The following is a 12,052-nucleotide window of genomic DNA, read 5'->3' on the forward strand; positions in this document are numbered from 1 at the left end:
ATAAGCTACTCAGAAACACCACTGTGTTTGAGCAGGAACAGGAAGTGATACTCTACCGCAGAGCGAGCGAACACCAAGTGACAGCTGTCACAGGTTAAAAATGAATATTTTCTCAGCCTCTAGATGCTAAAATGTCCAAATAAAACACGTTTGGAGTCTCGTTTCAATCATTTGCTGTTAGATCACAGTCATCTGATTTTTATGGAAGCTGAAATGGAATCACTGTAAAAAGCACACAGGGGTCTGCTTACTGCTCAGAGACAACTGTCTTCTTACTATACTGCAAAAACACTGAATCCCCAAAGTACAGACAGCCTTTGAATAATTTCAGCCTCCTCTGCCTCTCCCTCCATTCACTCCTTCCTCGTCTTCCTCCCCTGTGAACATCAGAGCTCTGGCACAAACGAATGATGGAGCGGCGCTCCGGAGCTGCGACTGAGTGCTCCACAGTCCTGCACCCCGGAGAGGAGAAAAAGCAGGACTTCATATCATATGCTTCACTTTCTATTTCTGCTTTATCACCAGAGGAATATGCAGAAGAGACTTCCTCTGTTGTATTCTTAATGCGCTGTTACAGTTCCTTTCCGCTTGTGCACACTAGCCAAGAACAACTTTGTTTCAGATGGAATTAACTATGCAAAACTTCAGCCTGGAAACTTTTTTTTTTGTAGGCAACCTCCAATTCTCAGTGTTAGCTGAAGAATTTATTCAATTTCTGGTATTTCATAGTTTTTGTGCTTACCCAAACAAAGTGATATAGAAATTGTCTTGTCTTGTTGTTCATTTATTTATTTTTTTTGCCTGCAGCAAAATGTACCTACATGGAACAGACATTTTCTGAGGGACAGCGGTTTTTGTCCAGGAGCTGCCGGGAATGCAAGGTAACTCGTCTTTTATTTTTCCATCCTCTCCCCAGCGTTTAGTCTTTATCGTGCAACCACCAGACAACGCCTCTTTGGAACTTGAACATGTAGTGCTCATGTGTGCGGTGGACTGCTCGGTGTGTTATTCAATTAACCAGCAGGCCTTATTAGTTTTCCCACCCTCCTGCAATCTGTTCAATCTGCCTTTTTTTTCCCCCACCGCACTAATGGCGAGATAGCCAGGTAATTAGAATAACTTATGAACACGGCAACACAAAGGCCTGATTTGAATCAGAGCTTCATCATTGCGTAGATTATAATTGAACTCATTATTCCAGTTCAGCATAGAACAGAGGTGGGCTTTCTCCACTGAGAAGCCATTTATCTTTAAAGGCACTATTTTAAGGAGAAAAATTAGCGTTTTATGCATTTAATTGCTTACAAAGACCCAGACATTTGGATTCCTGGACTCTTTATTAGCCCTTAGAGACCCTGAAACATCATTAAACAACAAATGTTTGTTTCAAGCAATTACAATCACATTTACTCCTGGACGTAAGATCTGCTAAAAGTCCAATTTGGGCATATTATATTTAAAAGGGGGTTAAAAATGTGTTGTTTTTTTAGCCCTCTTGGCACAAAGACAGCCTGATAGTTTTAATGTGTGTAAGTCAATATGTGCATGGTTTGTTTTTTTCTTTTGTGGTGACATGTCAGATTTAGAAGCATTGATCTGATCTGATCCTTCTTCAGATTTTTGCTCTGGCCTCTCACCCTGGGAGGGGAGAATGGGGAAAAGCAATGACATATCTGTATGTGTGTCATACAACATGAGGCAGAAACACAAAAAGAAAGAGAAAAGAAGGAAAGAGAGGACCACTCTTGGTCAAATTATGAAGTATTATGATGCGTGACATTAGTCATTCTGCTCGGCAGCTTCAAACCATTAGTGTTCATTTAAAACTCTGTTAGTGCGTTCACATGTTTAAGTCCACTGACTACAAATCCTGTGTGTTTGATCACTTGCCAAAAGCATGTCATCACTTTTTACTTTGATTAACGACCTCTGAGCCAGCCACTGCTTTCAACTGAAAGCTAGGTCACCTCTAGGGGTGATTAACTCTTAGGGACTCTAAATAAAATTGTCACTGACAAAAACAGAGAATTTCCATTTCTTTAGTATTCACTGATCCAGCATACAGCAGAAGCCTTTAACTTGAAAATCATACGTTCAATATAAGTAACTTTTTTTAAAATCTCTTTATATTACTTCTGGCTTATTTCAGTACTGATCATTTTAGTTTACCTCAACTGTATTTTATTTATTTATTTATTTATTTTTACACAATTTAAATCCAAAACATCAGCATTCAGGATCCGAGTTACTTGCCCTACACAACCTGTCACTCCTCCAGCCTCTACAGTCTTAAAAACGGTGTGTCTGGAAAGTATTCCCAGTCTACATTTTGTGTTTTTGTTATTTTATTCCAAAATGTATTAAATACATTTTTAAAAATTATTTTTTCACCTCAAAATTCTACACATAATACCGCACAATGACAAGGTGAAACAACTGAATAAAATAATGGCAATAATAAAACATGTACACACAAATTTGAGCTCAGGTGCATCTTGTTTCCACTGATCATCTGTTAGATGTTTCTGCACGTGTGGTGAATTCAGTTGACTGGACATGATTTGGAAGGCACACACCTGTTTATATATGGTCCCAAAGTTGATAGTGCGTGACAGCCATGATGTCTAAGGATTTAACTCTAAAGCAGGATTGTATTGAGGTACAGATCTGGGGCACGGTACAGAAACATTTCTGCAGCATTGTAAGTCCCAATGAGCAGAGCGGCCTCTGTCATCTCTAAATGGAAGAAGTTTGGAACCACCAGGACTCTTCCTAGAGCTTGCAGTCAAGCTAATCCGATTGATTAGGGTAGAAGGGCCTTACTCAGGGAGGCGACCAAGAACCTGATGGTCACTTTGACAGAGCTCCAGCTTTGCTCTTTGAAAAGAGCACCTTCCAGAAGGACAACTATTCTGGCAGCACTCCACCAGCTTGGCCTGTATGGTAGAGCAGGCAAACCCATACAGTGAAGCATGTTGGTGGCAGGATTATGCTGTGGAGATGTTTTTTGGGATGCAGGAACTTGGAGTCTAGTCAGGGTCGAGGGTAAGATGAATGCAGCAATGTAAAGATATATCCTTGATGTTCATCCTTGGTGCTCCAGAGCACTCTAGACCTCGGACTGGGGCGAAGGTTCATCTTCCAACAAAACAACAACCCCAAACACACAGCCGACATAATAAAGGAGGTTCTTCAGGACCACTCTGTGAATGTCCTTGAGTGATCGAGCCAGAACCCAGACTTCAAAATGATTGAACATCTTTGGAGAGATCTGAAAATGGCTTGAAATTATTCTCCATCCAACCTGATGGAGGCTGAGAAGTTCTGCAAAGAAAAATTTGAGAAAATGCCAAAAATATATGTGCAAAGCTTGTAGCATCATACACAAAAATATTTCAGGCTGTATTCCTGCCAAAGGTGCTTCAACAAAGTATTGAGTAAATACTGTGAAGACTAATACTGACTGATGAATTATACTGCACTGTGTACAGGCTTGGTGTTGCTGAGCTCATCATAGCTGTCGATGGCACCAAACAATGCCAGTATTCAAAGAATTGATTTGACAACCATTAACATATAGTTGCATGTTAAAAATAATAGAGTAAAAAGTGCTTTTCAAAAATAAAGTACGTGGTTTTAAGGTTTTCGGCATTTATTGGTATTTTCTGAGATTTTGCAGATTGGGCGAACAGACTAAGCTTAAGCCAAACTGGTGATTTTATTAATTAGTGATGAATATATTCATTTATTTGACAGATGGTAACGCTGTAACAGTTAGATATGTAATCGTTTTATGAAGCTAGCTAAAATATTACCATATATATATTTATTTCCACCCTGGTCACACACAGAGCAACATTATAATTAATTTTCAAGTTTTAAAGTCTAATATTCATTTTATTTCCATGGTTCCTTTGGCTCCTTCAGAGACAAATGATCTATTTGGCTCATTTAGGCTTTTCCTCATTCAAATGTTTTTATGTGTCTACTGTTTGAGTCAGTAGTGCAGAAATAGTGCAGCTTTAATAAATTAAAAATTAACTGAAATACAGAATACATTTTTAGAAAAAAAGCACGATCAGATGGAGAGACAGAGGTTCACCAAGAAACTGGGCTATTTACAGATGACATGAGAAAGCAGTTAAAATGGTTCCTACTTCCTACAAAGGGACGACATTGAGGAAAGATGTGAAATATTAATATATATAATTTACTCAATACCCAGTATGGCCTTTCAAAAACAGCTGATTTAAGTGTTTAAAGTCAGGAAATGGGACTGATAAGAAAAAAATTGGTTGAAGAAGCAGTCCTGTGGATGAGAGGTTGCAGTTTTAAATATTATAAGAGATCAGATTGTATAACTGGTGGAAAACTGATTCTCTCTTAATGCATAGCCCTTCACACATCTGACCCCATCTCTGAAATCACGATGTCTTGCCTGTGTCCTGTCCTTCCAGAATGGCCTAATGGTGAAAGTCACAGAGACCTGTCCAGATCTAAACTGCACCCTCAGTGAACAGATCTTACCAGATGGCAGATGCTGCAATGTTTGCAGAGGTACATGTTTCTTTCCACTTCCCACTGAACTTTTCTCAGTTTTACGGATTACTTTTTTTTTCTTCTTCTTCTTTCTTTTTTTTGCATGTACACATGTGTCGCTGTGAGGAGTAAACACAGCCGTCTTCCCAATGCTGATTCAGGCTGTGCCTCTGCAATAATTTAGTCTCTCTCCCTTGTCATCCACTGTGAATGCTTTTTGGCCCGTGTACCTTTCAGAGCAGATTGGTCTTTCTGCCATAGAGCACCTGCTATGCCTATTTACCTGAACCCCATTGCTTTGGCAGGGAAATGCTACGGGGTAAATAGCCACTGGTAATTCAGTAAATACATTGAATAAACAAACTACAGGAGGCTGCCATCTATAGAGACATAATGAAAGAATCCCCGGGGCAGGTTCTGAGTGAAGGAAATTGCGCTCTTGTTTAGGTAAGCTAGCATTTCTTAGACTCACTGTATTCACACAGGACGGGGATGAAATGGAAGGGAAAATACATGTTTGGGAATAGGAAAGAGAGGGAGACGAAAAGATAAATGAGTATAGCATAAGACAGCAAAAAGCAGAAAGGTAAGGGAAGGTAAAATGAAGTCTTAGACTTGCTGTGATGAAGAGAAGGAAGGGGGCAGATGGGAGGTAAATAAGGTAAAACGCACATGCCAGCAAAAGACAGGAAAAGAGATGACGACTACAAACTGATATACTGACAATACTGAGAGTGTTAGGTAAAGAGTAAAGAGAAAGCAGGAGAGGAACTTAAGAGTAAAGGAAGGAAAGGACTTGAACTCCTTTTGTTGGAAAGTAAGAGAAAAGAGTAAGGAGAGAAAAGACAGCTATGCAGTATAAAGGGAAATATAGCTGAGGAAGGAAGAACAGAAAAGTAGATTTAATACAGTAAGGAGCAGCAATTAAAGATTAAAGTCTCAGTGCCTCTTCTCTCCAAACCTTTTCTTACCTCTCCGACACACACACACACACACACACACACACACACGCACACACACACACACACACACACACACACACACACACACTTGCTAAAAAGCCAAGTCGGTCATTATTCATTATCATTGTTTCCAAATCATCTCCAGGCCTCTTTTTACCGCGTCGTGACTTGGTCCTTTACCACCACTCTGAGATGTAATTGTACCTCGCTGTTAAAGTCCTCGGAGTCACGCTGGCTTTGTTAAATTGGTAATTACACAATTGCCACATAGTCTTCATACCAGGTAGAATTTCACCGGGGAAAGAAAACAAAGAATTGCACAGTGTGAGGGGCTCGTGCAAGTGTGCAGTGCAGTGCAAATCAAAATCCAGCAACAACTCCCCTTTTACATAAACACACTATCACAGTTGGTCTCTCTGTAGCATGTACACATGATCCTGTGAGGACTCGCTGCAGATGATTTAAGGACTGAGAGGGAGAATAATGCAGGCACAAGTCTTTCTTCGGTAATAGCTCCCCAGGCTCCCTGCCTCGCAGGGCTTTTATGTGCAGCCAGTCTGTCACTCATTACAGGACATGATGGGCTATATCAACTCGTACCTACTGAGCAGGAGACAATCATCTATGTCTGTCTGTCTGTCTCTTTGTCTGTCTGTCTCTCTGTCGGGTCACATTTTTGTGCATGTGCATGAGTCTCACTCTGGCTTGGTTCAGATCACAGAGCACAGATGAATGATAGATGTAGCTGTTCTCTATCTAGGTAGGCAGAAATGATCACACACAGGCAGGAGACCAGAGTTTGAAGTTATCATCTAACTAGCTACAACTAGGTACTTGTTAATTATTGCCAAAGGGGAAAAAAAAAACAAAAAAAACATCAATATCATCAGTGCAATTAACCTCACAGCAAGCCCTGTTATTTGTCAGATAATCACATCAACACTCCAAACAGCACCAGCACCACAAAAGGACAGTCAAGAGGTCCAGCTCAGCTACTCCAGTTAGCTGAGGTAATGTCTAGCAGGCAGCTAGTGGCTCCAGCCACCTGTGCCAGCATCTACTTGTAACCAAGAGGCCCCTTTATCATGCAGGACTTCAATATTTAAATGGGCGACTTACATAGAAATTCACCTGTTACCATGACCAGAACCTTTTTCTTCTTTTGTACTAGGCATAAACATGTTTATTCCTCCTAGCAAGTTGGGCACTTTGATGTGTACCCAGTGGAGATTAACTGGCTTTTGTAGATAGTCTCAAGTGGCCATTTGAGGAACTGGCACTTCATCGTTTGGCTTCATTTTTCAGCCCTGGCAGAAGAGTTAGGGAGGGAGGGAGAAGAGTTAAACTACTGGGCACAATTTCCTCTAGGACTGAAACACAGCTGGTCATTGGGGAAGTCAGCAATTGGAAGTTTTCACTCATTGCTACTCTTCTGTAAACACGGCTGTAATTATTCCATGTTGCCTTGAGATAGCATCTTAGCTGCACACACAGAATACACTCTACAGTATTTTAATTACATGGCAAAGCTTGTTATACTGCAGTTTTGTGTATGTGTGTGTAGTTGTGTTTTGAATTTTGAAAGTTGTCCATTCTGTATAACTGACGCAGTGCTCCACCTGTTGCGTTAGTTGTGGTTTTTCAGAAATTGAAATTTCATTAAAATGATGTCTTCAAATACTGTAAGAGCACCGTGGCTCACTCAGCCGAGTGAATTGATGACTTGGAGATCTTCCTACATCAGCAGAGTGTGTGTGTGTGTGTGTGTGTCTGCATTTGCATGTTTTGTCTCGTTAGCACGTGCACTTTTACATGAGAACTTTCATTAATACACCAGATTTATTCAAAGTTGTAAACTCACCGTACACTTCAGGCACCCTGTTATCCACAGTGTTGTAGGTGACAGGAACAAGGTTGCTCCTTTGTGCATTTATCTGCTTTTATCTTTGTGTTACGGGCATGCATGTGTGTGTGTTTGTGTGTCTGTACACAACTTTTTATAGCCTTGAGTGAGCAGATTTCAAAGGTTTCCTTTGCTCTTTTCTTTTAGGTTATGACTTCTGCGCAGAGGGACTCATTTGTGGGGAAAACTCAGAGTGTAAAAACAGGAATACTAAAGCAGAGTGTGAATGCAAGAGTGGCTATGCCTCCATCCACGGGGATTCTACTTACTGTGAAGGTAGGACCATATTTTTCCCCAGCTCAGGTGAGCTAGGGCCAGCGTGGCTGTCTCATAATGTCTATTAGCACAGGATGTTAAAAGCAGAATGGGTGGCAGCGCGTTGAAGCGTCAAATTCATTGTTCTGTTTTAGGAGGGTGTTTATGAAGGCCGTGGGCTGCAGACTGAGATTTGTTATGAGCTCTGGGTATGACATGATGATGACTGGCTGTAAAGAGAACAAGGATTGTTCGGTTAAAGAGCAGCTATGAACCAGGCTCGGGACTTTGATTATGCTATTGGGGCTGTTGTTAAAATAGATTTTCTTTTTAAACTTATAAGCAATTTGCTTCTTTCATAGGAGTTTGACAATAGAGCTCTGGCACTCCTGTTTTGAGCTTATTGTGATACAGTCAGTATGATTAGAGGGTGGCAATAACAAACACAATAAGATAGCCATGTGCCAACAGTGGTGGAATATGTACTTACAGGAAGTTTTGACACAGCCTTTCAGGATAGTTTCAAGCTTTTGCTAAAACCAAACTTTTTTGGTAAACTTAGCTTGCTGTTGGAAGGATTTTTCCGCCTTACGCTGCATGCTGGGCTTTCCCTGTGAATCACGGCATCCGAGTCTGGAGCCATTGCTTCGCTCATTTTCAGGGGTTTCCAGCCCGTCTGGGGCGCTTCCACCGCGTGGGTTTTTTCGGTGGAGCAAAAGGCTCAATCTGTGGGTGCTGGAGGCCCAGATTACTTGCGATGGCACTAATGGCCTTATTTGACTGAGAGGCTCGGGAGCGTCAATCTGTGGATTGAAGGATTTGCTCAGCACTCGGTGAAGTTGTCATTGGGTCGCCGCCACAACAGACTAAATCCACTAAATGTGCTGAGAGCTGTGTAGCCACAAGCCCTCCAGTCTGTCTGCTTTTGTTTGATCTGCATGGTAAAGAGGTTTACCCAGAGCACCACTCAGTCCACAAACCGTCCCACACCGTATGAGGAAAGGCTGGGAAACACTGATTGTTAGATCAACTATGTAAATCGTGGAGCCGTGGCTCTTGGCATTATCCCTGCGATACCCTGAAGGCATCGCAAATTTCTGTTGTTGCTGGATTAACGGGGATCCAGACGTACATCACGGTAATATTTGATTTGGCTTCAATATCACCTCCCAACTTAAACTGGCTTAGATTTACGCCTTTTCCGAGCAGACTGGAGTAATTGAATCTTTATATGTGGGTTATAATCAAAGCACAACAGTGTGATGGTGTGTCCTCACATCCTAATGATTGTTTTATAGAGCATATTAATTTCTCCACTTATATTTTATAAACATGAGATTGTGTCTAGCTGTGGCACTGAGCTGTTATTAAATGTGACCGTTACGTCCTCATAAATGATTTAATGTGCCACTGAATAAGTGAAGATGAGATTATTTACTTGCAAACAGAGGGCTGTTTGAGCAAGGATGAGAGGATTTAAGCAGAGCTGCTTTTCAGCCTTCTGGCTGTGTCCTTTTTTCTTTTTTTTAGCTGAAATTGTTGATATTTGGCTCACAACTTTGGATAAACTCTGACTGACTCAATAAATATTTTGGAGACTTTTACAGGACTTTTTTTTTTTTTTTAAACTTGTGTGACTTTCATTTTTATGGTGCACATAAAGGTCAATGAAGTGACCGTCCATGGTTCCTCGATCGTTTAGGGCAGGGGTGTCGAAACTCCAGGCTTTGATGGCCGGTGTCCTGCAGGTTTTAGAACACACCTGAATCAGATGATGAGTTCATTACCAGGCCTCTGGAGAACATAAAGACATGTTGAGGAGGTCATTTAGCCATTTAAATCAGCTGTGTTGGATCAAGGACACATCTAAAACCTGCAGGACACCAGCTCTCGAGGCCTGGAGTTCAACACCTGTGGTTTTAGTTGTTTTTAGACACTTTTCCAAAAAGTGTCTAAAAACAATAAAAACAGTATACATTTAAAAGTCACTATCCAGTGAAAATAACAGTGTCAACAACAGTGTAATGTAGAGCTACTGAAAATAAATGTAGTGATATAGAAGATTTAAATTTATAACAAGACACAAAAAAGTAAATAAATTAAAAGTACTGGATTACTAAATTAATTTTAGCACTAGGAATTGCAGTCAAAATAAACACCAGCAGATGCAAATTAAGTATTAATTAGGTTGTAAAACAAACAAAACATCATATTTCACTATTTCTATAAATGGGATCAATTTCTCACTGCATCACTGTTTCGTGATATACAAAGGTGTGGCAACATCCAGTACCCTATTTACCACTGCTCTACATTTACAATAGGGTTCTTTAAACACAAGACTCACTAGGTGCATCTGGTGCATGCCTAAAAATGAATTTATTATCCCTTGCGCTTTAGGAGAGTAGGGCGTATGATCAAATGTCTAGAAGTCAACACAATCGCCACCTTTCACACAGACCGTTCTCATTCCCAACGTGTATCATACCGACAATTTGTCATGTCCCGAGGCATCTCATAGTCACGCGAAAGGTAACCTTCCGTATCCCTATGACATGCGCTGGATTGTGGATGGAATTCAATAGAATGACGTGCCCAGCAGTAATTCCAGCCCTAACCCTGACCTTAATCCTAACTCTAACATTAACCACCTTATCCCTAACCTTGACCACAACCTTAACCATATTAGATAGTGTTTTCCAAAGCGATTCATGATGAGAAAGTAAAATAAATGTACATGTCTAGATTCCTTCCAAACGGTTCTCTTTTTTCCGAACGCGTAACATACCAACGATTTGTTACGTAGCGTTGGTATGTTATGTTTTGGGATCAGAACGTGTTGCTTTCACAACACTTTTGAACTATGTGCTGTATGGGTTTAATCAACCTACCCCAGTTAGTTTTGATGTTATGACCACAAGTGTTGGAGTAGGAAGGGGTGAAAAACCCAATTTCCCAGATTTAGGAATAACACTGAAATTTGACATGCTCCAGACCATTACTGATTGGTTAGAATAGGTAATGTCACCGACTATCACAAAACCTGATGTTTGCTGATTGGCTGTGGCAAAGGCAAAGCACTCCTCTTTTTGTCTTAGCATTCAATGAAAGGCTATTGTTTGAATCTCTAATTGTGAAGATGAGTTTTTGAGTTTCAACGCAATTCTCATCCATTTCTGGGCAATGCAAGAATCCGGTTTAAAGCTGCTTTTTGAGGTCAGCAAGTTAGCTGCTGCTTTCTTCTGAGAAAGAAAAAAAAAGTTAGATCTGAACTGAGAAGGGGCAGTTCACAAAAAAAAAAGAATAAATTAAGTTCTGTCCTGAGAAGAAAGGGGGATCTCTTTGAATGAAAATGCTTTTTTCAGGCATAGAAGTCAAAGAAGTTGGAGCATATTTTGTGTGTCTCCTTAAGCATGTGTGACACAGACCTGATTTCTAAACCCAGCGAGAATCTAAGCAAAAACAGGAAGGCACCTACTTGGCACATTATGAACATATGTAGAAATGCAAACATGGGCACACCCTGATGATGGTCTGTCCCTGTGTGGCTGTTTATTTTAAAATGTATTACTGCATTCGAACTGATATCTTTCTGCATTAAAGATCCAGGACTACTTGAAAATGTTGCCCTGGGTCTGCTCATTGTTATCTTAAAAACCCTTTACGTTTTCCTTCATTACCTACATCATCAAGCTCTGACCAGTATGACAACATTACCCACGACACTGCTGTTCTCCAGTTTTTGTTTTTATTTTAACCAGAATTGCTCAAAGCATTGTTGCTTTCTGACCTTACAGTATATTTACTGTGTTCGTCTTTATTTTCTGTTTATACATAATGTTAAAATAGTAGAGTCTCATAGTAAACATTACCAAACCTTCCGATAATGAGTTCAGCATACACTCAAACAACTGATTCTTTGCCATCTTAAATATGAAGCAAGAATTTGGAGTAAACTGAAAAAATATAAAATCAAAGATTTTTATATTTAAATAATGAATCATTAAGCAAATCAAGTATATTTCATTTGACCAGATTCCATGAAGTTTAATGCTTCACATTTTACTCATGTAGCGAAATACATGGAACATTTACATGTAATCAGATGACTTACAGAAAGCCTTTAGGACATTCTTTGACTATATGTACAAGTAATCCCTGTAGAGGCAAAAGCACATGTTTTTTCTCTTCTTGGCTCTGCATGTCATTAAGAGTGGATCGTTATAGAACAGAAGCCCCACCCACCTGCTGCTGCAGCCATCTGTTTAACAGGTGGAGGGCAGGTAAAACAGCTTGTAACAAACACTGGATACACCGAAGGCCAAGGTCCAGTGTAAATAAACAGGATTTAAAACTGTAAAAATGTGCAAAAATATGAATACTCTATATATAG

General features: G+C 40.2%; 1 protein-coding gene across 1 annotated transcript in view; it reads left to right on the forward strand.

Moving 5' to 3' along the window:
• Positions 1 to 12,052, forward strand: part of LOC102194467 (protein kinase C-binding protein NELL1) — a 304,806-nt gene that overhangs the window by 120,608 nt on the left and 172,146 nt on the right. Inside the window, exons 10-12 of the mRNA XM_005744402.1 lie at positions 808 to 881; positions 4,458 to 4,557; positions 7,552 to 7,680. Coding sequence (XP_005744459.1) covers positions 808 to 881; positions 4,458 to 4,557; positions 7,552 to 7,680 — 303 coding nt within the window. The remainder of the gene's footprint in view (positions 1 to 807; positions 882 to 4,457; positions 4,558 to 7,551; positions 7,681 to 12,052) is intronic.

The sequence above is a fragment of the Pundamilia nyererei genome, unplaced genomic scaffold, assembly GCF_000239375.1.
Source record: "Pundamilia nyererei isolate P.nyererei 1_Seehausen unplaced genomic scaffold, PunNye1.0 scaffold00143, whole genome shotgun sequence".
Taxonomy (NCBI): Eukaryota; Metazoa; Chordata; class Actinopteri; order Cichliformes; family Cichlidae; genus Pundamilia; species Pundamilia nyererei.